General features: G+C 39.5%; 1 protein-coding gene across 3 annotated transcripts in view; it reads left to right on the plus strand.

Annotated features, from left to right (window-relative positions):
* The window catches only part of nfat5b (nuclear factor of activated T cells 5b), a 37,404-nt gene that overhangs the window by 998 nt on the left and 10,871 nt on the right, over nucleotides 1-25,535 (plus strand). Inside the window, exons 1-6 of one of the 3 annotated variants that reach the window (XM_051941157.1) lie at nucleotides 14,590-14,686; nucleotides 17,980-18,105; nucleotides 20,421-21,051; nucleotides 22,021-22,207; nucleotides 23,538-23,728; nucleotides 24,112-24,284. In XM_051941157.1, coding sequence (XP_051797117.1) covers nucleotides 18,048-18,105; nucleotides 20,421-21,051; nucleotides 22,021-22,207; nucleotides 23,538-23,728; nucleotides 24,112-24,284 — 1,240 coding nt within the window. In that variant the 5' untranslated portion in view covers nucleotides 14,590-14,686; nucleotides 17,980-18,047. Of the gene's footprint in view, nucleotides 1-14,589; nucleotides 14,687-17,979; nucleotides 18,106-19,804; nucleotides 19,868-20,420; nucleotides 21,052-22,020; nucleotides 22,208-23,537; nucleotides 23,729-24,111; nucleotides 24,285-25,535 lie in introns of those variants that run through there. The other 2 variants (XM_051941161.1, XM_051941152.1) reach the window with 2 other exon arrangements.

The following is a 25,535-nucleotide window of genomic DNA, read 5'->3' on the forward strand; positions in this document are numbered from 1 at the left end:
TTATCTGGAAAGTGCGAGTAATTTTCACATAACTAACTACATCTGCATCCAGAAAAACCTGAAAAAGGCCTTCGGACTTTCTCATATGGTGCAACACCGTCGAAGGCATCCAAAATAGTTATATGCTTGGCTGCAGATGGCATTCGGATGTGACTTTGTGGTGCTGATTTAAAATGTAAAAAAAAAAATAAAACAATGAGTTGAGGTTCTCCGTGTAGTGGCAACTCCTCCAAGACTCTGCCGACAGAGCACCTGTTTTCGGTAAACATCATCCTTTTTAGTGCGAAAATAGTTAAAGAAGTCTGTATAATTTTTCAGCGTGTCTCACCTATTCCTTGCTCATGTTGTTGTGCACATGCGACGCTTGCAACTCGACATACTCTTACTCCCTTTAATTGGAGTAAAGTTTATTCTATCAGACGAAAATTAGGAAAAAATGAAGACTGTGCAAGTTTTCTTTTTGCATTAGGCAGATAAAAAAAGTTGTAACATGAGTATTTGAGTTCATTTGCCTTGCTTACTTCATGTTGCACTTCCTGTGATGAGCCCATTGATCATGTGCATTGCAGTGAAACACTATATTGTGCAGCTCCACTGAGAAACTGCATGATTTTTTAACCTTGACATTTATTGCGATTCCGCAGCTGTGGTCATACTCGTGGATCTATACTAAGCTGATTCCAATTTGTCCGTCAAGCTCTATGTCACACTGCGGTCAAGACTTTGGAAATTTTGTGTGTAACCACTGCTCTCAGCGGTTGTTCAGGAAAAGCACAGTCGGCCGTGTCCAGACAACTGATTCGTCTCAGTGCCTTGGCAGCCAGACTTTGTTGGAGCAAAGAGTGCAGAGAACCAGCTGAACCTACCTTAGTTTTTCTCCATCTGCCTGTAAAGTCAGGCCACTAAATGCAAGCTCCCAATAGATCACTTTTTATCATAAACACTGTAGTTTCAACTTAGAAGCATCGGTTTCCCTGCAGCCTTTAAAATGTGAATCAACTGAACTGAGGTTGAACAATTAGCTCAAATTGTTTTATGAGTTTTGGTCAAGATAAGCTCTCAATTGGACTCGACAACTGCTCAGTCACACTGACAAATGATACACACAGATTTGCGTTATCATTTTCTCAGTGTTCTTTCGACATGAAGAACTTATCCCTGCACTGGTACAGGTATCGTGTGACTTTAGCTGTGATTTTGTTAATTTATCAGTGTATAGAGGCAGGGATTTAATTCAATACTAACCTTTATTTTCACAGTTATGAACAGAAATAAATATTACTTCATTTAGCATGTAGTAAAGACACATTATTGCCAGCAAATGTGTTTGTTATCTTAAGTTAGTGAGTTGATTGAACTCAAGCTCATCACCTGATGTCTGGTGAACTCATTTTATTAGTTCTGAAGTTCCCTGACCATAAAACTAGAAATTATATGTTTAATTAACCTGAAATTTAAAAAAAAGACAAATGTTTCGACATTAAATCACTGAGAAATGATTTGTTGATTCCTCTACTTTACAGCATAATATGTGAGTTGCAATGATCAAAATGTCTTCCTGCCTTTACAGTATTAAATACTTTCAATCAGATTTGAATTTAGTCAAAAATTAAGAGACTCTTTATGTTATTCTTATACTAGTTAGTGATTGTTTTCAATCACTTATTCTTCTAAATTAATCCTGCTAACAGTAAAAACATCACATTTTCACGTTTCCTAAATAAAAAATACTGTTTCGGTCACCAACGATCTGAAATAAGAAGGGCAAAGTAAAGCTATTTGTTTTTATGAGGTTATCATTCATTTATGTATTCAGTTTTACTTTTGACTCTTAATAAAACCCTCTGATAATGTAGGCTGTCAATATTTGTGCACCAAATAATTCAGCCCCAACTCCTTTTAGATGTAGACCAGTGGTAACTCGCTCTTGAGGCTACATTGTTTGATTACTAATCACACTATTGTGTATTTGTGTCAGCAGAGTTGACTCGCCTGCGTGCGAGAGGAGAAGTTTGTTTTGCATCTTTCAGATAAGGCCAACTGTCTTCAGATTTACTCTTTTGTTTGACAGGAAAACTCCATTTGTCGCTTAATTCCTTAAATCCTCAGCGATACGATCAGTCATACCCCAAACCTGAATAAAAAGGAGCAGTTGTGGAAATAAATAACAGCAGATTGCAGCGGCTTTGTTGTATTTTGTTATTTCTAACTTCTTTGGATGGTGAATCATGATGAGGATGACATATTTTTAGCATGAAGACAGTCGAGGGAATACAAAGGAAAAACAGCCCACATTGTAACAATAGCACTCAGGACAGGAATGCTAGTCATACAACCTTTTCTGGTCAGTAAATGGCTGCAGGTTAATGGATGCAATAAAATGTCTTCCCAGCAGTTTCACATTAAAGTGAAGAATGTTATGGCTTTCAAGCATGTTCTATCAAACCTGGTTAACAATTGTAAGATCCTCAGATCTTGACATAGTTTTGTTTTTTTTATTGACACCCACCATAGCCTGGTCAATCATTGACCCTCTGGCTGCTCCGTGTATAAACCTGGGCTTAAATAGCACTCTATTAATATTGACTCTGCTGCGTTAAGCAAACTTCGCGCCATGCGCTTAAAAATACTTGACTGCCTTGAAAGCTTGTTGATATCTGACGATGAGAGAAAAACACCATGCAGGGAATACATCTGAGAAATAGGAAACATATGTAGATTTAGCATATCATCAGCTCTGAATGCCGCTATGCAAACTCAGATATGCATTTGGAATAGAAAGTCTAAAAATACATTTTCTTTCCATGATTTGAATCTTGTCATAGTAGACTCAACACTCTAACCTGTTCTATGCTTTAGGTTCTATGTCAATAAGCTGGTATAGTTTTGTTCTGTATGTTGTCAGGTGTTACATAAGGAGCAGCCTGTACTGATGCATGAAAAATGTTCCCTTCAGTGCATAATTTGCATAATGCACATTCGGTCATCTAATCCAGGATGAGACACCACTATGAGCAGTATAAGAAGTACCTGGTGAAGGATCTCACTTCTTGGAGAGTCCTTGATATTCACCATTTGCCTTTGGTTTCTGCCTGCTTCAAGCTTCTGTGTCATTTGCAAGTGCTTTATCTGGGTTTTGTTGAGCACTTTTTCAGCATTCTGTGTACACAGTGCCCCAGTATGGTGTGAGTCCCACTGTAAATTGTGTAGCTGAACTTTCTCTTCAAATTTAGGGCTCTAACCTTTATTTTAACTGAAGAAGTTCCAGTTTGGACTCCTGTGCCCACAAAGTTACTCGCAGGACTTTCTCATGGCCTGACAGCTAAAACTGTCTCATATTGATATTAGCATTTACTCAAAACGACATCTAACTTCTTCACAAATCTGAAGACGATCTAGATTAAAGAGCAGACTGATGATGGCTCCATTTAAATATCACATAATTATGGAACGTTTACCTCCTGATTAACTTACCAGAATAATGATAGCATTATCTTCAAAAGTAGAAGAAGCTTTCAATGCATAATTATGTTCCAGGTTTGTAATTCTTTCAAAACTATAGTGACAGAGCATATGTTAAAATTAAGGAGAAATCTAACTTATTAGGTTTAATAATGACTGATATATAAAGCATGAATGCTAGTAATTTCTGGTATGCTCATGATTAGGTTTAGCTGTTGAGGCGCTCATTCAGTGTTCAGGTGATGCAGTGATGCAAATCAGTCACATGTCTAAATGTGTTATGCATTTACTCACTTAGCTTCTTTTAAATCTCCTTGTTTAATCATTAACACTAACCAAACTTCAGTAAGAAGTCTAATCAGGGTCGGGTCAAAATATCACCTCTGGTATTTACTACACACTTATGTCTTTGTTTTGGCCACGGCAAATCAATGTATGAGTGGTTCAACCTGCTAAAGCACTTGAATCTAATACCGAAGTGTTCTTTTGGTGTCACTGTTGAAGTCTTGAGCAGTTACATACATTTTAAATTGGCCATACCTAGAGCAATCCTCACATTTGTTGTTGTGTTGTGCTCATCAGTTAGTATTTTGCTTTTGCACACAACAATTTTGGGATAAGTGGCACAAATGTGAAATAGCTCACAAAAATTATCAAAACAAATGAATATATATAAAACCATCAGCAACATGTCTGAACAAAAAATGTAAAAAAAATATTTTGAGATTTTTTTACAAAAAATAAAAAATATTAGTAGTAAAATATGAGGAAAAATATTGCATAACACTATAATGGCTTTTATCTCAAGAGATATTTGTACTGCTTGTTTGATAATAATAATATTACAGCATTTATTGCTGTCATACACTTTGTGTAGTGAAAAATCTCATTTAATGATACACATTTTGTTTTTAACCTGCATTGTTGTAATTTTGTACTTTATTTTGGGCACTTTTATAGTTTTATGATCTGCAGTAAAGTTGTCCAACTTGCACAACCTCCAAAGTATTAAAAGCATGTTGCCGTAGCGGTTTTTCCATTCTCACATTCTTTTTGAAACAAGAGAAGGAGACCTTTGTGTCTGGCCTGTTTTAGGTTAGCAGGTTAACTGTGTCAATGAAATAGAAGCAGATTTTTGCTTACAGCACATCAGCTTTTGAATGGAGATTGTTTTCTTGACAGATGCTCCTGTGGAGTAGGTCATTGCTTAGAAAAATGGAACAACATGGTGTATATCATCAGTTAATGCTTCAGTTTCAGTTCTGTGTCAGACAGGATTTTTCTTTTTCTCATCAAAGTCTTTCAGTGAGCCACTGTAATGGCCCTACCATGATGGCTTATTTACAGTCCAGCATCTGATTTCTAATAATTAATCGGTCAGTTAGATTCTCTTTAAAGGGCCAAATGCAAAAGAAGAGATGCATTTTCAGGCTTCGCTGGTCAAATGTTGACTGCCTCCTGTAAAGGAAGAGTCCCAGAGAGCTTCATGCTCAGTGCTTTTGCTTGCTCTCATCTTGTGCAGGATTTCTTACACTCTTTTGTGAAAAGCCCAAAGCACCTGTGAGATCTAACAGCCACCCCTCGTGTTTCTCTCCAGAGAAAGATGATTCTGAACTAAGACATTAAATATTAAGAGTGGCGAATCTTGGCTGGCTACAGTCTTTCCATTGGCAGATGAGATGCAGCAGTTAAGGTGTCGGAATCTCATAAATAGGCCGTACAGAGTGTGCTGGACACTGCCAAGATATTTGCTGGCTCCGAATAAGAGAAAGACAGCTCCTTAACCGTCTATTGAACTTTAATTTAGTCAAATGCTTTAGTAATTCTTTGTGAATTAAATGAAAGTGTAGGTCATGTCTAGTCAATCTGTCTTTGTTATCTATGTTTGAATAACAGTAAGCTAAACAATACTGTTAACCAACAAATAGTACAAAGAAGGTTTGTAGGCCAATTCATAGACCAATACCAGCCTGAAACCAATGTTTGTTTTACAGCACAGTGTTTATAATGTACACTGGAACACTAGAAACCAGAATACCTACTTCATGTAATCCAATACACCAGCCGTACAATAAACTCCCCATTGTGAAGTTTATCATATTCAGTTTTTGTTGAAATGGTGCCAGAGAACAGCTCATTCAACAGCTTTCAGAAGTTGTGTTGTCTTTTTGAAGGCTGATTGTTGTGATCTTTAACACCAGTACAGTAGATCTCTTCAATTTAATGATGTCTGTCCTTCTGCTGCACCTCATTGGCAATGTGTATTATGCTGTTAATGGGCGCCTCTAATTAGCTCATCAGTCATGATGCCATGTGGTCTTTTTATCTTGTGCAGCCCTGGAGTGTTTTTGCTGTTACAGTTGGTGGTGATCCGTTAATTGTGGTGTTCTTGAAATATGATTAATAGTTGCCAGTATGATCAGGATTTGGCACTGGCAGCACAAAACTTTTGTAAAGTGGGACACAAATTATCCAAAAATGGATGAGGACGGCAGATGAGCAAGTGGTTAGTTGACGAATGTGGCAGCACATACAGTTAGCATTCACTACTGTCCTATTTTACATGCATCGTACAGGCAGGTGATGAAGGAAAAACGAATGAGATCAAGTGTTTTAGGAAGGTCTTGGGGTCACCACGTGCTTCCAGAACAGCTTCAGCACACCTTGGCCTTGATTCTCCAAGTCTCTGGAGCTCTGTTGCACTGATGTAGCACCATCTTTCCAAACAGTAATCCCTCATTTGGTGTTGTGATGAGTGGTAATCTTACATCTAAGTCCAAAATCTGTCTTTGCTTTTTCATTGGGTTGACATGAAGTGACCAGGAAGGCCAAAGGATATGATTCGCCACATTTCTATTAAACCATTCATTGACCCTTCCTGTCCTATAAATGGAGGCATTATCATTGAGAAGAGACCATTCCCATCGAGACAGAAATGCCTCTTTATATGATAGATGTGATCACTTAGAACAACGACTTTGTACAACACGTGGACCAAACTATATCAGTGTAGTGCCCCATGCAGCATCACAGGATTGTAGAGGTCAAGTATTCAGGTTTTTCCTTAAATTTGTCACCTGTCTATAGGTCCCCAGCCAGGATTAAATTGTGTATATATTAGTTTTCTAAGCAGTCTCTTGCCTCCATGTGTTTTTGCTTTTTCACCAAGAATGCTTGTTAGTAGGTGGTGCGTTATGTTTTGCGCATTTCCCATCAGCCGTCTCTTCTTGTCAGTTTAAAATTGTTTCTGAGGGCTCTATTTTCCTGCTGGCAGAACACCAACGCTAAGGCAATTTTCCTCCAGCACCAGTCTGTTTATGTGCTTCTGTGCATGTTTGGTAATTTTCTGGCACCGAATGAACGTACTTTGTGCCAAGGTGGGAGGAGATGTGCAGTTGAGGTTGCATTTAAGCTAATTGGGTAATAGAGGGCAGTTTGGGTGCTCATTTAGGTCTACATGCCCGTTGAGCTTTGTTGAATTCCTTTGTATCTCACTACACCTCCAAGAGTAGGAAAAATGTTGCCAGGTCATGACCATTAAGATATTTGCACTTGGGTTTTTTCCCATTACTGTTTTGAGACAAGGTATGGCTGCCATCCCCTAATGGTTTCGAAAACATGGTCCAGGTTTGTGGTGCCTTCAAGGGATGAATCCGTCCTCAGTTACTTTGTTTGTGCCTTTTACACAGTTTGCCACATGACAAAGCTCCCTCGTGGAAGCTCATAGAGAAAACTATTTCATGACCTTCAGAAATGCTGAATGCCTTTGGCATAATGTAGTCAAGTAATCCATCCCATAGTTGTAGTATCTCAGTGTGGCATCCTGTGTTTTCATTTCTTTTTTCTGAGTCATCTGCTCCTTCCTCGGCAGACTGGCAGGGCTGTAATGAATTGTAGCATTGGTCCATCCGATTTCCTCCTGTATCCTGTCATTGTTTGTATTCTTTTTTCCTCTATAAACCTGGGCACCTCCAATGGTTACTAAGAAAAAGATACTGTCATAGAGAGCAGATAAGGCCCGAAACAACATGTTTTACATACTTCTCCGAGTGCCTTGAGGATGATGTCACGTCATAAATACTCTGCATTTCTCTGTACTATGAGCTTTTTGTTTGTTTGTTTATTTATTTTAAATCTACAAGGTACAAAGATGGCACTACTTTTTTATCTGTTGGTAATAAGTTGTTGAAAAGTTGGAACAGTCAGAGCGATCTGGATGTGTAAATCCTTTTTGTACTTTTTGGGCTCTGACTTTGTTTGCACTGTCCCAGCTCTCTTTCTTTGTCTGCAGCTGAGCACTATGTGTTTTTTTTCTTCAACTGTATTAATGCTCCCTATTGTTCCATCTAATTCCCAGAATCAAAGACAGATTTTATGCTTATCAAATTTTGAAACTATGTTTTAGTAATTTGGATAAAGGAATTTAATAAATGACTAATGTCAGTATCATAAGAATATCATGCTCTTAAACCATTAAATATACCGTTCTTTGTATATTTCAGAAGGATTGCTTATGAAAGTTGATTAAAAGTAGTTGTTTATGTTAATATCTAATCTAAAACATCTAGAGCATGACAGCGGTCACAAGATAGCTGACTGCATGATTTTTTTTAAAACATTCAGTAGCTGCTGAAAGTCAGCTTAGCCCCTGACAGCATTACAGTCTTTTTAACCTTGAGTGTAAAGTCACCCTGCTGTAGTTTAATTTATAATCAAAGGTCACGTTTGCCTTCAGCCTCCCCACACAGTGGAAGCGCTTGATTCAGTGCAAGTCAAGACAAGACAAGGCGAATTTGGACTCAACTGAATAGTTTTTGTTATCATTTCTTCAATCAAATCTCTGAATTCTGAGGCTGAGGTAAGCTTTCAGCATGGCTTGTTTGTTTGCCTGTCTGTCTGTCTGTCTGTCTGTCTGTCTGTCTGTCAGCAGTATTACGCAAAAACCACACGGCGAAATTTCATGAAACTTCACGAAGAGGTGGAGCATGGCCAAAGCAAGAACAACAACAACTCAGTTCTCTTGTGGATCTGTATAATTTCATTTTGAAATGTGTGGTTATTTAAAAGAGTCACAGTACACATCGAGACACCATATTAAAGTGATCCTCCCTTTACATTTTAAAATCCGTAGTCATTGTGTCGGTGATGATGACATTGTATTATGTCAGTATTATTGTGTCATGGTGGGTCTTCCTCCTGACACTCCTTTATGTATCAGCCTTTCAAGGGGATAATTTTTTGATGAGTTAAATGAGACTTACTCGGCAGAAATGACGATGTTCAGCTCTCACTGTCTCAACAAGCTGCAGCCTGTTCAAATAATGAGCAACAGTTCTACAGCTCTTTTTTTCTATTCATGCTTCTTCTAGATTTTATTGACTTAGTGGGTACTCCAGGTATATCCATAAACTGGTGTTCTAGATCAAAGCTGATGTATGGTTCACATTTTCAGACCATAGACTGGAACCTAAATTTAGAATCTCAGTCATATCTACTTGCGGTGACACAGAAAAATAACATCTTCCTGATTTTTCTTTGTTAGTAAAACAGTCTAACCAAGGCCAGAACAACTGTACGTGTTGATTTGTGATAGTGGTGTTTGCTGATTCTTGTAAACCCCTCCTTGTTCCCAGTCGTCTGTGGTTTTGCCTGACTAATCAGGAGACATTCCAATTCCTTAATTAGATCTTGCAATAAGTCTTCTTATGTAATTAATAGCTGAAGGTGTAGGCTTTGTCTAAACTCTAGAATCTGTTGGAACAAATTGTCAGAAGTCTGGAAAATGGAAAGTCTTAAAGAAACAAAGCCAGAATGCAAGAGCAGATCTGCTGGTCACTTATGTCTGAAACAGTGACTGTTTCGAAATGACAAGACATATTCCATACTTCTGACTTTCAGTTTCTAGTTTTCAGTTTTCTTGTGAATTTCCAGATGTTTCAACAGATATTTCCCGTGTGTGCTGCCCGTTGTTACTATGGAAAAGATTTTTATCTGTTTATTCCCTGTTTCTTATGAATAGTGTCGACAGCTTTTATCAGAAATCAGTTCACAAGGGTTCCAATAGTAGACCTATGTGACACTGCAGGCTAGTTTTAAATCATGTTTTACTGAGATTGTAGACTGCAGTGTGTAGTTTTACTGTGTGACAAAGATTGAGTCTATGAGTCTTTACCTACATCATCTTCTCAAAGATTTTAATTGTATTTAGTATTCATGTGCATTAGATGTTGGATGAGCAGCCACAGAGGAGTCTATTAATGGAGGGTGATGCATATCCAACAGTGGACCTCTCTCCTATAGTAAGTTTTTTTTACCCTTATTATATTATCTCGAGAAGACTGGTAAGCTACTGTTGCGAATTGTCTTCAGCTTTGTAAAAATTAACAAGCTAAAACACGCTAATTAGCAAGGATTAGGGGTGTTGGTATGTGGATTTTATTACCTTCACAGCCAGCAGTTTCACAGTGTGCTGCTGCTGCTGGGTGTGGCATCATATTTACTGTAAAGACATAAAAGTGTTGTTGATCTTTCCGTCAAACTGTGAAAAAGCACATTTCCCAAAATGTTGCGCAATTTCTCTACAAGTATTTTGATTTTTTTTTTCTCTCTCTTTGCTTTTCAGTGCACAGTGTATTGGAAATTTAGGATTGTTGTGGACATTAACATGGAAATAAAAGCTATTCTTGTGAATACAGTTTTTGCTGTGATTCTTAAATACGGTAGCACAACTGATTGAGCAGGCGACCCATATAAAAGAGGCTATAGTCCTCGATGCAGTGGTCATGGGTTCGAGTCCAGCCGATGGCCCTCTGCTGCAGGTCTTCTCCCTGCTTTCCTGTTTCTCTGCACTGTCCTATATATGAAAGGCCAAAAAATAGTGGTACAAAGAAATGTGGTTATGATAGCAGCTCGGTGACGCCCCTGTGAGTACGCATGCAGTGTTGCTAAACGCTCTTCCTGTTGCCTCAACACAGTTTGTCCTGTGAGATGGACAAAAATGCCTACATTGGCAAACACTTCCAACGTAGTGCTTGTGGTTAATATTTTTTGTGAATATGTGCGTGGCGTCCTCTGACTCCGATGCAGTCACTTGAAGAACTTCTCATCACCAGTTAGGTCTGATTTCACTTGAAGTGCTGTGTACACGTTTAGCACATTCCAGTATTTGTGTGTAAACATAGCATTTTTGGGTGGGTGTGCATGTATGTGAGCCTGTGTCTGTGCCGTCCTCTGTAAATAGTCCGTATTCCGCGGCTCTCTGAAGTCACGCTTTCATGTTAAGTGTCTGTTGCAATTTTTTCGTCCCGTAAAGGCACAGCACAGAGTTTAACTATAATTTTCCCATTAGTGTCCACTCCCACATAACATACAGTAACACTGACTCCATTGCACTGCTCTGAGGAGAATAAATACAACAACTGACCCGCTTTGTTTTCAAACATGACTTATAGCTGGGTGGTTTGGCCCTCACGGGAGTCGCAGTGGGCTATTTTGTAAAGTCAGGATGGTGGTAGGTGTTTGTTGAAAGCAAGTCGTGTAAACTGACGCCTGGAGGTCGTTCCTGGTTGCTTCAGGATTAGCTGTGCTGAGCGCTACATGCCACAAACTGAGCCTGGTGTGACTCGGCCTGTTTTAGAGCTTGAATGACTTTCACTTGTTCAGATGAGTGATTGGAAAGAATACAGCATAAGATTCTTTCATGTGTTTATGGTTATATGATTGATTGTAGGGATTGAGAGGCCGATTGCCAAAATAGAAGAAAAAACAAAGCATTTCTTTTTTCCATTATTATTCCTTTTTATTTGAGAGTAACCTGATTAAAAGTTGTAACTTTGCTGCGCTATCAGCATATGTTATGTCATCTACCGAATTCTTTGATTGTTTTTGGCCGCTTTTGGCTTCTGTGTTTCTCCACAGTGGATTGTAGGTTGACGTGTAACTTGGACCAGATCCATTATAAAGTGCAAGGATTTGACCTTTAACACAGCTAAGATCCCTGTGAAATGAAAATGCAAGTCAGGGAGTCTCAATTGATCTTGTCAGCAGTGGATTGTTTGTATGCTTTTGTTTGCGGCGATTCAGTGGATTCATTTATTTGAGGTATTCTTGTAAGATTCCAACCAGACTAAGCAGCTTTTAATGTTTGAATATTAAGATGAACACGAGGCGGTCATAGCTCAAGGTAGAAATGTTGGTTTATGGTCATTGTGATCTCTTGGTTACCTGCTTGTGCAGTTAACTGATTGAAAATGTGCAGTAATGTAGTTACTACTAAGATTTAGTGGATACAGGTGACAATAACCAGAAGGGGAAACATTAAAAAGATTGTATTCGACATTAAAAAAAAAGTCTTTGTGCAGATAATTCGATGTAAAATGCATCTTAAAAGAGCAACTCCTATTTCAGTGTCAGAAGTATTGCACAAATATTGATCAAACTGCCAAAAATGAACACTGTTTAAGGAGGTTATCTTTCACATTGTGGTTTCATTGACACCCCCAATTCCTCCTCATCTGACCCACAGCAAACCTACCCAGGAATTAGTCTGATGCATTTCCAACCCCATCTTCATTCCAAATCTGCACAGAAAGTGTAATTTCACTTATAATCTCTGATATGGTGTTGTAATTTGTGTGTCTTTTGTCATTCATCAGCGACATTTGGTCAGACACCGTGATGGTGCCATAGTCCTTCCTGAGCGCAATAACTGGTTGCATGCCTCCATGTATAAAGGCAGATGTTGTGCAGGCTGTCAAGTAACCACCATAGGCCTTTTTTTTTTTCCAAGATTTTTGAGTCATCACGTTTCATGCAATCCTTCAGCATATTAGTACCAGACTCTGCTGTCACAACGAAAGTTATGTGACCTGAATTTAATAAGCAGCGTTCTTACATTACTAGGTTATTTGTTTATTACTTTATGTGAAGCAAAAATGTAGATCACTGCTATCTGTGGAAGCATGCAGTGTGCTGTGAAGAGATTCCTGCTTACTACTTGTCTGCCACCTGCCTTTGTTATCTGTGTTTACCTAGAGTAAAATGATGAAAAGCCCGCTGCATTCACGTCTGATAATCGGATTTGAAAATGTGTCATAACTTCCGACAATGGCAGTAAATACATTTTACAGCACAAACAGCAATTAGTGACTCATCGTATTGACATGCATGAATCCATGTATGATGTGTCAAGAGCTGCTGAGGCTGTATATTAACACCTGATAAAGGTATGTTTGAGTGAATGCATTTTTAATTTATGGCCACTAAGTCAAGTCCAAATTTATTTGTTTAGCATGCTTAACACAAACATAGTTGGTCAAAGTGCTGCACAGCCTTCAAATACCAGGATCAACCAATGTAAAGCTAAATAAACAGATGCGAATAAAAGGAAACAATAAGAAAAATGGTTATAGCATATAAAAGATGGTGTCAAGCTGTACTTGAATCAAATGCCATTAGGAACAGGTGGGTCTTCAGCAGTGAGTTTGCAAAATTTGAACGATACTCATAAGAAAAGTCAAGCAGTTCCAGAAATTATGGGGCATCAACTTTGTTTTTGTACTTGGATCTTAGAACATTGAAGAGCGTCTGGTCAATCGACCTCAGTTCTGGGGTTTGACGATGCAGGAGATCTGCTACAAAAGGTGGCACAAACCCAATTTAAACCTTGAAAACAAGCATTAAAATCATAAAAATCAATCCTACAGCAGAAGAGAAAGCTGCTTGACGCAAAAGAGCGACTATAGTCAAAAGTAAAGATGCTCTCTCTAGATTCGTAAAGCGTCCAGTTATAGTGTCTCCAGTTTTAAATGTGTCCTCCACGTTCATCATTAGAATCACAGTTGAGTTGCAAACCAGGAAGAAAATTTGGGCGTTTTGGTTTGTGTTTTAACAAAATGCTGTTGCTGTAAGTAGTTTCTGAGTGCAGAACTCATACTGGCTGTTTTTAGTTACACATATGTTTGCCTGTCCATTCACACTTATACTGCATTAACATGTCAATTTTAGACTTCTTATATAAACTATATATATATATATATATATATATATATATATATATATATATATATATATATTTATATAAACTTCTTTGACAAGTTTATACAGCTTGTAAAAATAATCCAACAGTCAGACTGTTGGTTCAACTTTTTTAGTCATTTCTGAGCCTATAGTTTCTGCTTACGTTAATTTTTTATTGTATTATGCTGAAAAATGCTTCTAATTTTTACCCACCTGCCTTCACTTTTAGCGTAAATGTATACAAATGTTGATCTAATGGGATGACATTTTTAAGATGAGTGTACCTGATTTCAAGAAATATGCACACACATCTTCTTAATAAAAGTCAGTAGAAGGGCAGTTATGATGATTATCTCAAGGATGTTTTGCAGTTGACAAATAGACTAAAGATATTTCAATTATGTACAAATATTCGCCAGTTCCCAGCCAGCTACGTTAATGAATATGTGAACTCATTTACAACTTCATTATCCAACAAGTGTTAAGCAATTAATCTGTTGCACTCAGTAAAAAAAAACTAATTCTGAATTGATTATTTATTAATATTATGCTGTAGTTGTGATTTATCACCTAATCCTTAAGGAGCCGTGCTTTAGCTTTGCATTAACCTCACATGGACAGTATAATTTAGGGTATTGCTGCTGCTATTATCCAGTAAAAGCAAAACTTTGTGGGGACATTGTACAGAGGTGATTCACATCATTCCCACAATATAATGGTTTTCTTGTAATATCCTACATTCTTACCCAGTTCTTCATGTGAGTTTGGATAATACTGTTCTATTTTCACTTTGCTCACAAGGGACTCAAACGCTCAGAAGACTTGTCCCCTGATCTGTGTTGCTATGGAGTCCCTGGCAGCCTTCATGTAGGCTTGGCTGTAAACATTTCAGGGTTGTTGTACATGGTTTGCTGCAGGTGCCAGCCCCTCTGCTGTTTCTTTTATCTTCCCTGCTTGGAATAATCTCCAAAATGTGCCGACGAGGTGAGCTTAAGCCTGTCTTCCCCATCACGTTCTGTTAAGTCGTCACACACTGAGTTCAGTAATTTCACCTTGGGTGAATTGCAGCTTAAATTTTTCAGCACATGGGTTATACTACTGCTTTGTTTCTGCTTGACAGGATTCCACATGACAATACCACTAACCTGTTGAGCAAGATGCAGTACAGAAAAGGGTCCCGAGCACAGTAAACAAGACAGGGAGAGAGGTAGGTGGAGTGGAGGAGGGGGAGAGAATGGAGTTAAATCAGTCACTCAGCCAAAAACCAGTGCCACGCCCCAGGTGCCAGGGCTAGTAAGAGCAAGCAGCAGGAATGTGAGGGAAATGAATGGGAGTGTAAGTCCTGCCATTCACATGGTGAGTGCTTTCTTTTTTCACCTTTAGCCTGCGCTACTTACCATATAAACATATCACAAGGCATGGTGAGGGTATAAAGAGCAAAAATATTTGTGTTAGCTCCACAAAAGTCTAACTTTGTGAAGGATTTCTAATATGAAACTTAAACGTGTGTGTGGTTTGGTGTTTATCTGTAAGTGAGGGGAAAGTAATTTAGTTAAACAGCTCATAAAGGGGATCATTTTCTCTTCAACTGAACTGTAATCATGTCTTATTAGCACGAGCAGACCTGATCAAAACTAACCCCATGTTGTGTTCATGTGAGTGTTGTTGGTTAGGTTTTAATCTGTAATTATGATCATCATAGGCAGAAAGAAAATGAAAAGTTTTCTGTGTTGCCAGTGGTCTGCACAACATGTCGATAGTCTGAAGGTAAAATCAAAACATCACGTGGTGTGTGAGAGTCAGTACGGTTTATTTCCCAGCTAACGAGGCTGACCATTTTTATTTTTTAGTCTTTTCCCGTGTGAAAGGTACAGTGTTTTGTCACGTGTAAATAAAGAATTGCACTCTGTCTGCTGACAAAAAAACAAGTATGCAGCAAAATAAGATTTCTTTTTTCAGTCTTAAAAAACGTCAAAGGGACTGTGGAAACACTTTGAACAGGCCAGCCAGTGATTCGAGACCAGTGCTCTGAGAGAAGAGTACATATTTTCTGTCTGTGCGGTTGGCAATGTGTTTACTGGAAGGGCTGCTCACTCAGAGCACATGTTGCTGCATGTGCACTCAGTCAGTGAGCCCCAAGAAGACTGTGGAGTTAAAGCATAAATGCAGGGGCAGAAAAAGTGTTTTTGTGGCCGTAGTAGGGGGTGCTTGTGTGCATGTGCATGCATGTGTGTCTGTGATTTTGTTTGGAGAACTTAGCAAATAACCAGCAAAACCACACTAGAATCCTGTGTGTATGTGTGGTTCACTGTGGGTTATATGAGTTTGCCGAGTCCAGTTTTTAAGCTCCCTTTCTGGGAACCAGCATTCCCTGCTCGTCTAAAGCGAGCAGTAAGAGACTGGAGGGCTTTGGGAATGAAGAGGCATGGGCTGGTTTCAGTATGTCCCAGGTTTGTCTATTGTACACAGCGAGTGGTAACAATGGGAGGGTTAAGTATCTGATATACACACCGAACCCTGGGACTCAGCTGCAAGTAATTAAAGCTGGCAGTTGGCAGAGAAGAGAGTCAGGCGACTGTAATGGCCGCTCTAAGTTCATACCATAATATTTGGATGATGAATCAGCCTGCTAGTAAAAGTGTTGTCATGCTGTTGACCCAAGGCTTTCTCCCCTCTCCGTGTCCTGTTGGTGTTGAGGGAGGCACAGAGGGGGGAGAAAAAGTCTTTGTACGACTCTGTTTGTAATGAGATCTGCTGTTTGTTTGGTGTGCTACGGATTTCGCTTTGACCTCAATTGTCTCATCAATTTGTGCTTTTTACCATCTGGTTTGATCCCCTTCAAGATGTTTTTACAGCCCTGAGTAACTATTGCAGGTCATGGACAGTGATGTGAGGTGACCGCAACAGACCAAGGAGTTTATATATAATTTTACTGGGGTCCATGAAAACAAAATGTGTTTGAAGTTAACTTTTAACCTCCATGTTTAAAGAATATTTACTAAGATGAAAAAAAATGGTGCAACTGAGAATTTTCATCAGCAATTAATCTGTGGATTATTTTTTTTTCCAAGTCTTAAAAGACCTCATCAATTGTCTTTTCCTGCCCCCTCAAAATAGGAAAAACTAGCTCAAGCAATTACTCTATAGTCAAAATAGTTGAGAATTAATTAAAACGTTTTATTTGTTGCACCACTAATCCCAAGCGTCCTCCAGTTTTACACGAGTTTGACTGCGGTTCTCATTATACAGACCTTTGAGCATACTACTGCTTTTCTAAAGAAAAAAAATGTGTGTTAAGCCTTTGGTGACGCATAGGAAGCCGTGTGAAGTTTGCTGAATTGCCTCAAGTGATGTCATTTGCGGACTAGAAATTTCAATGTGAAAAAAAAAATCTAGGCGTGTGGAGTTAGAAGACCGTGAGCTTGCCAGACCTTTGTGGCCTACCTCTCATCTCTGATTAAGGCCAGCAGCTCGAGGCTACATTAGTCCTTAGTAGCACAACACGCCCAGATGTCTGGCTGGACTGCTGGTGGTGTGTTGTGTTATGGGTAGTGTAGGCAACAGGCTTCGGCAAACGAGATATCTCTGGTTCTGCTGCATTGATCTTCATACCATTTTTTTTGGCCGTTTATTGATAATTCAATCGTGATATCAGAGAGCAATGTACAACTGGTGAAGAACTCTGCGAAATGGCTATTATTGTTTCCACTAGTAAAGGTAGCTGTTTTGAATGAAGTTATATCATCATCAAGGTCACTTCACATTCATTTTGCTCTAATGTCAAGCCCCTTTCATTCATGCACTCATTTCCGTTAATCTCATGTAATCTGAGCGTGTCAACTGTATGTCTCAAAGAGCACTTTGGTCATTTTTCCTCAAAAGGCACAACAGCAATCTGACAAGGTCAAACCAGGCACCATTTAAGTATCAGTTTCAACACACGTCTGAAATCTCGTGCATACTGTGTTGTAAGATGGGACTCACTCCATCACTGTCATGTATGAATGAAGCCTTGAGGAACATTAACCTAAAAACAACCTATGTCTGAATGACACAGTGCCTTCATTTAACAGATTGAAGAAGTCAGCAATGTTCCTCATATCTGGAAAGGGCTTCAGTTTGAACAAGAGTTTTGGATTGTGCGCTTAATTTATTGCACATTTATAGAATTAGAGTTTCTTTAATCAGTCTTTCCCATAAAGGAGAGGACAGGTCAAGACAGGTCACATCGTCGGTATATTCTTACAGTTGTGTGGAAGTGGTCATATGCAATTCCTGCTAACTGTACTGTTACAAGAAAAGCCTAAAATTGTGTTTATGAGGAAAACAGGATTCTAACGAACAGTGTCATACAATTTTATTGTTCCCTGTCAGCAAATTGGTCATCAACTTGACAGATTTTAATCATAGTTTGTGTTTTTACCAGCAAAAGCTGTTGAGTCACTGTTAGTATGTCACCTTACCGTTGCTTTTGTTGGTTCCCCCTTCTTCTCACAACAGAGTCGGTATATGACCTTCTTCCCCAAGAGCTACAGTTGCCTTCCTCCACTCAACAGAACCCAAAAGTCATGAGTCAAACGAGCGGCGGAGAGGCAGGGCCTCTCCCTTCAGCTTCTCTAGCATCAGGTAGGATCTGGCTTCTCTCATCTCCGTTTCTCCTCTGCAGGCAAGACTGATCATGCCCCACTCCACAAAAACCCAACTGATGTGACAGTCTTTAGACAAACAGACGCCTGCATATGACAGGAAAGCCAGTTGGACAAACAGCCTGCTTCTCTGTGATTCTCACATGAGAAAAAATCAACTTGAGAAGGCAGCTAATGTCATTACAGTCCAATCAGCTGAACATGTCTGCTGCCTGAACCTGCTTATTGTGATCTGCTGTGTGTTGTCGTCCCTTGCAGCAACAACGTTTTTGATTGAAGATCATGTAGTGCAGGTTCAGATCATATTTAGACCCTCTAAGCCCTATTAAATATTAAAATTAGTGTGTGTAGTTCAACATGAACCAATAGTTGGACTCTACAGAGCAATAATAAGAGATCTAGGCAAAGATGGTATTACATACTCAGCACAACAGCCTAACCCTGCTTTCTCATTTTGGGGGAAATAAGAAGCTTTGAGTGGCTGTAATCACCTTATTGACCATTTTGTAGCTCCAAGATGGAGCTATTGTTCACAGAAGAAAATCATATTAGCAGATAAACATACAAGCCTGAAAACTAGATATAGTGCCAGATGTTTAATACTACACAATTCAAGCCGGGCTAGTTTTTTGGTTGCTAAACTCATTGACCTCTTCACATTTGAAAAAGGAATTCTTTTTTTTACATTTTACTTCTGGATCATCATGTTTGCAGTAAAAATGATTTGTTACATGTACAATTAACCACACTGTCTGGTTTAATGATGACATTGAACATGGGGAAAAAGATGAGTCCACTGTCACATATGTTTAAAGCTCATTTAAAGAATCTTTAAGTTTTAGAAATCTGAGTGTGCTTCTGTCAGAGAAATGTCAACCCTGCATCCCATTTCTTGCTGTTGCTGTTGTGCACTGGCACAGTCTCCTGACTGCTTAGCCGCTGTCCAGGTTGGTAAATAATTAAAGAAAAAATTTGAACAATAAGGCAATTGAAGTAAGGTGGCAAACTAAGGAAAGCAGGCAACTGACTACGGACTCAGAGTTAGTTACTTTGGTAATGTGCAACAATAAAGTACAGTAGTAGACGGCATGATGAAGACCTTATAGTAGCTCCAAATTCACTGCTGAATTTTAATTCATGTAGACCAAACACATCAACCGTGGACTGATTTCACTCAGAGCACTAATATATGTAATCATTGATTTTGTTGCAGCAAAGACAGGCAAGCTAGAGTCAGAGAGACATGATGGACGTCTTTCAGTATTTGTTCACAGCTGTGGGTTTCAATGATGTGTTTTTGGTTGTGCTCATATACAGTATGTCTTTGTGTTGTGATATTTTCTCGAAATGACACTACCTCCATGCGTTTTATGTGCCTCTTTTTTCTTTCCAACTGTGTGTTTTGCAAACTAATGAGTCACCGAGCAATCCAGAATGTCAACAGCAGTCTAACTCCTTCTTTACAAGCTGCAGCTTAACCACACTTTTCCCCACTCTTCATCTAGTTCCTTGTAACTATTTGAATGCTTTTGAAGTTACAGTGAATGTCAGCATGCTGGAGCAACATTTTTTGGCAAACAAAATGCCTAATGTTCTAATGATTTTTTTCAAAAAAATCTGAATATTTTTTTGCTGTTCAGCTTTTATTGCTCATTCGCTGTCTCATTTTTATATTCCAGGAAGTTCCCTCTGAAGCAGGGAGTGTCTGCATATAAAATGGTCTGCAGTTCTCTGCTTCATAGGTCAGAAGCTTGTTTATTTTGTCTCTGTGGCTACGTTCAGTCCCAAAAATGAACTTTTGTAGCAAAAAAATAAAAATGAAAACAAGGAAAAGCTCCAATAATTGGCATGCCTCATATTGTACATATTACTGTTTTGAACTTCCCTCTCCATTTCATCATTTTGGCATTCTTAGTCACTCAAACATGAACAAAATGCTAGAAATAATGATAAATCCATTGAGTCATTAGATTATTTTTTTTTGCAAATTATTTTAAATACAAATGAGGTGGACTGCTCACCTTTCATTTCATCTTTAGTCTCTTTGTAGCCACACCTTTACTGCGCTTCACATACTCTACATTCACAAATTCTCAAATGTCATCAGCACCACAGACACACACATTTAAGATCCAGTGAAAAGGGGGAAATTTTATTTGGATGAATACAAACGAAAAAAACCTAAAGCAAAAAAAAAAAGAAAAAAATCACGAACAAATTTTGCTGCTTAAAAGGGACTGCTAGCCAACGCTGTTTGAGATGCCTTTATTGACTGTCAAATTATTTGCACTGTAGATGCCATGTCCTCTTCTATGACCATGGAAGGCCCCCGCAGTGCTTTTTCCACCTCTTCCAGCTCCACCATGCATTCCAGTGCTTTAGTCGGTGACCAGAATCCAGCTCACGGCAGCAATGTCGATTCAGAGGACCCCAGGAGTAGCCGAGTGGTGCCAGAGGTCGTCGCAGCAGAAAGTGGGAACGGTAGCAGTGGCGGCGGCGGGAGCGGCAGGGGCAGCAGTGAGCATGGAGGAGGACGAGGTGCAACATCCCAGGAAGCCCAGCAGCATCACCAGATGACCCCATCGAAGCGCCGTACCATACTGAACATCTCTCCACCTCCGCAAGACCTGTTGGACGATAGTCGCATGTCCTGCCAGGATGAGGCATCCCTGGACTCGGAGCAGAGCAACAGCATCTGGATGGACGACTCTCTGTCCAACTTCAGTGTCATGAGCAGTGTCTCTTACAATGACAACACAGAGGTGCCACGAAAGTCCCGCAAGCGAACCCCTCGCCAAAGGCCCGGTCCAAAGACTGCCCCTGCACAGGAAGCCAGCATGGATGTGTTTGATGCAGACAGTGCCAAAGGTCCGCATTTTGTCCTCTCACAGCTTGGCCCTGACAGCAAGACAGGAGCTAAAGGAAGGTTTGTAGTTAGTCCAAATACTTAAACTGAAACCTGTTAGACTGTGATGACCAGAACTGATCTACATCTTGCCCATTTATGATTTCCGAATTTGTCAAAAGCACAGTAATGATGCACAAATGGATCTACAGAAAGTTTCTCATTGTGCTTCTCTTATTTCATTGGGTTTTTCCTGTAATTTATCACCAAAGAGTAAGCATTGCCAACTCAATAATTGATATTTCAGTTATTTAATATTCCATTGTTGGTAGTTACATCACTACATTCTTAAGTAGATGCTCAGTCTTTGTTTTATCTTACCATTGTTTTAAACACCCTCCTGGATAATCTCATTCAGCACTCATCCTGATTGTCAGAGTAGATATTATCAGGAAACGACACGCTGACACACACCACCAGATGGAAATCTTTAACAAACTACTCCGACTCTAAATTTCCCACCACACTTTGACTGAAGGAGAGCGGTTAGATCAGAGGGGAGGGAGGGGCAGGATACTGAAGTACAAACAATGGTCAGCCACAGTGAATCACAGAGCCTCTCTCAAAGACCTAGGATAAGCAGAGCAGATTAAATAAACAGATAACTCTGAACGTTTTAAGAGCTGGGGATAGAATATGCTTGGTTGATGGAGGGCCTCTTAACTCTGCATTGCTCAGAGCACCATGGCAACTTCAGAGCGTTTGCACTGTTGTGGCTATGAGAGCGATTTACTGCAGCAAGCCCCAGCCAGAGATATATACACCGATATTTATTATTGACGGGGGTTGTGCTGTGACTTGTCTTTCACTGAGCCTAAAGATGGTGCAATGAGTAGCAGTGATGATGTCTCTGTATAACAGAATAAGGGTAGGGTAATGTTTAGTCAAAGTACGTTGAGACATGCTTTTTAATGCATTTACAACAGTAGAAGTGTTTGAAAACGTTAGCGGTGATCATCTGGTGTCTTTGTCAAATTGGTTGTTCTGCAGCTCTGATGATCCTCAGACAACGAATCAGAAAGGAGGAACTCTTTCCATGCAATTCCCACAAAAAAGCGAGGGGAAGGAACTGAAGATCGTTGTCCAGCCGGAGACTCAGCATCGAGCTCGCTATCTGACTGAAGGCAGCAGAGGGTCAGTGAAGGACCGGACTCAGCAGAGCTTCCCTACTATTAAGGTAACTGTACAACCTCTGACAGAGTTTCTATGATGAACTCCCTACTCAGTGTTTTGACTTTACTCCTATAGTTTGCCTTTATTTAAGGTTAAGTTAATGATTGAATTCTTGCCAGAGGCTTTGAAATGCATATTAGGTGTCTAAGATTTGCTATTCTTAGAGTCATAACAGCAGCAGGGCAAAAAAATGTCAATATTGAAGTGGAAGAGTAGAGGTCATTGCGTGTCAAAAAGTGCAAAGAGTTTGCGCACAGAGGCTTCTATGCTTTCTTTGGATGTCCAAACGGAGTCTGTTGAAGCTGATTGCCTACCTTTGCCAGGTGTAATCCAGTGTTTGTTTTTGTATCTGCTCTGTACTGTCACTGTGGAACTGTTGAGGCAGCAAAGTTTGAACAGCCTTCAAACAGTCGCTCTCCTTTGCCAACATAAATACAAGGCTTCATATTTGGTGATGTGACTTGATTCGTCCTCTGTGGATCCTGAGTATCCACAGCAAAACTGATTAAAATCAGGCTACTGCATTCGAGTTATTTCGTACAAAGAAAGATTTACTTTAAGGCAACACTAAAGAAAAACTTATGACAACCGGCCCATTAGATTTATTTTAGATCTTGTGTTTAAGTGGATATCTACATGGTGGTGTGAGATAAAAGTCCAGAGATCAGCTTCTCCTTGCTATTTGAGGAGATAGTCAGCCACTCCAGACCATTACAAGGGAGCCCAACACTGATTTGAGATAAATTGTAAAAATATGGGTGCAAAATTATCTATGGTGCTGAAACTGTAAAGCAATCAAGGAGAGACATGGTATGGCGTTTGATTTTTAATTTGGCCAGTTTGTTTTTTCATTTCTGCCTTGGTTATATGAACATGGGAACAAAGCAGTCTGGATTTTGCTGGCTTACTCACTTTACTGGCACTCTTGTACTGTCAGAGGAGCAGGTGAATCCAGATACTGAAACCTGGCATGTTAACAGCAGAAGATAATAAACACAGACAGGCTTTTAAAGAATGATTACACATGAAGACAGGATGAAATGTGACTGGTTAACACGCAAAGACTAATCAAGGGAACCATTCTCAACAAGCAGAAAACATTAAGTTTAATAAAACAAGAGGCGAGAGAGATGAATAGACAAAATTCAGCTGTCTCACAGCTGTGACAGGATGTCATGAGATACAGCAGAAAATCACCTCATCATTCTTGTACGTTTGGAAAAATTAGTGATACATGAATTTCTCAGCTCAGTCTGTGTTTTCCTACCATGTATTCTTACTCACACAAAAATATTTACTGTCATCTGACTCCTCGCCTTTTTTCCTTTGTACAGCTGGAGGGTGTGAATGAGCCAGTGGTTTTGCAGGTGTTTGTAGGAAATGACGCTGGCCGTGTGAAGCCTCATGGATTCTACCAGGCTTGCAGGGTCACCGGTCGGAACACCACGGCCTGCAAGGAGGTCGACATCGACGGCACAACTGTCATCGAGGTGGCCCTTGACCCAAGCAGCAACATGACACTAGCGTACGTAGTTTTTTTAAAATTGAAATTGGATTGTTTCAGTGATAAATGAAGGATTTCACATAAATATGTTAAACAAAGTCCCTATTTTAGTCCAAGTGATGCCTTTATGTATGTGCTTTAAGTTGTTCTTCAAATAACTCAGATCAATTCATTACCAAAGCATTTGCATAATAGATACACGTGAGCTATAAGGTAGATAAATGCAGTACATAAATACTTCACTAAGCCCCTTATGGGGAATCACTCATTTCAGTGACGTGCTGACGTATTTAGCTTTATAAAGAGCTGCTAGTTTACTAAACACTGGGAAGTTTGTTGTTCAAACTGCAACTTGAAACAAGTCCAAGCTTGTCCAAGCTAACCTCGTCTCTCTCTCTCTGCAGGGTGGACTGCGTTGGGATCTTGAAGCTCCGTAACGCTGATGTCGAGGCTCGTATTGGTGTCGCTGGTTCCAAGAAGAAGAGCACTCGAGCTCGGCTGGTGTTTCGGGTTAACATCCCCCGTCCAGATGGATCAGTGCTCACACTACAGACTCCCTCATCTCCAATCCTGTGCAGTAAGTCAGTCTCCATATGTTTGTCTCTGTGGAAATGCTTATTTTGAACCTCTAATATTATAATGTGTTACTGTATAATTAGACTGTTGCATAGTTTACTGCTTAATATTGATGCCATTAAACCAACTATGCTAGAATTCAGCAGGCTAAATGGGGGAAACCTGATAGTTGACCTGCAACATACTTAGTTAATAATTGCCTTTATACTGTAAGCTGAGATATTTCTTACTTCCTCTTCAACAAGAGAGGTCCGGTTTCTAAACTTTAAGAAAGCCTGAGGTCAGGAGGCTGCTGTCTTTTGATGTCAGCATTTGGAGACAATGTGTAAAGATACCCCGTCCGATTCAGTTATTGAATAATGCGCACAGTGTGAGGGTGTGGTTGGTTTCATAAACAGGAAAGACGCTTAAGGCCATATGAAAATATCTGTGTAAGTGGATTTGGGAGAACTGCTTTGAGAGGGACAGGGGAGAAGGAGAGGGAAAGGACGAAACAATGGAGGTGTGTGGACTTCTATTGTTTACACAGCGCCAGCATGCAATCCAGGGAAATATCTTTCCACAAAATAAGAAAAAACAGTAATCCCTCTTGGCATCTGTGTGTGTGGTGCCCAGTAATGAAAAAGGTTTGAGAAGTCTGTTAGAGGGAAGCAGGCGTGGTCTTGTGCTTCAGCTTGTGCTTCAGGCCTTTTAGCATTTTAACAGCCTGTGAGAATAATACAAGTAATTGTTAAAACCCAAACTGAGCAATATTTAAGAGATCATTGAGTTTAAATATGATTGATTTAGCATTCATCCCAATGCAAGTGGCAGAAATATCCTTGTACAGGGTCCAAGAACATCTCTTGAGCATGTCAAAAGGTCTCATAACTGCTAGTAAAAGATAGCTGAGGTCATCTATTTATATTTAATACAGCAATTAGATTTGACCTTGTAGCTGAATGTTTCCAGCAAAGTTACTGAAGTTAGAAGACGTTTTTGAGACACACTGTGCTTTTGGCTTTAATAAAGTGCTGAAGATGTTAATTTTTACATATTATTAAAAACATATCTATTGAAATAAAAAAAACAACAGTACACTAGTCCAGTTGAATAAGCAATTGCTTATTGTGAGGTTTAATCAGTGACATGTACATTGTAGTCTGACTTTTCTAAATCACTGGGAGCTTTTTTTGTAGTCATTCCAAGAGGACCCAATTTATTGGTAAAACGTAATGAATTCCGTCTTCAAAAGGCAGCAAGCGGAAACTTT

This window comes from Acanthochromis polyacanthus, chromosome 2 (genome assembly GCF_021347895.1).
Source record: "Acanthochromis polyacanthus isolate Apoly-LR-REF ecotype Palm Island chromosome 2, KAUST_Apoly_ChrSc, whole genome shotgun sequence".
NCBI classification, from domain to species: Eukaryota; Metazoa; Chordata; class Actinopteri; family Pomacentridae; genus Acanthochromis; species Acanthochromis polyacanthus.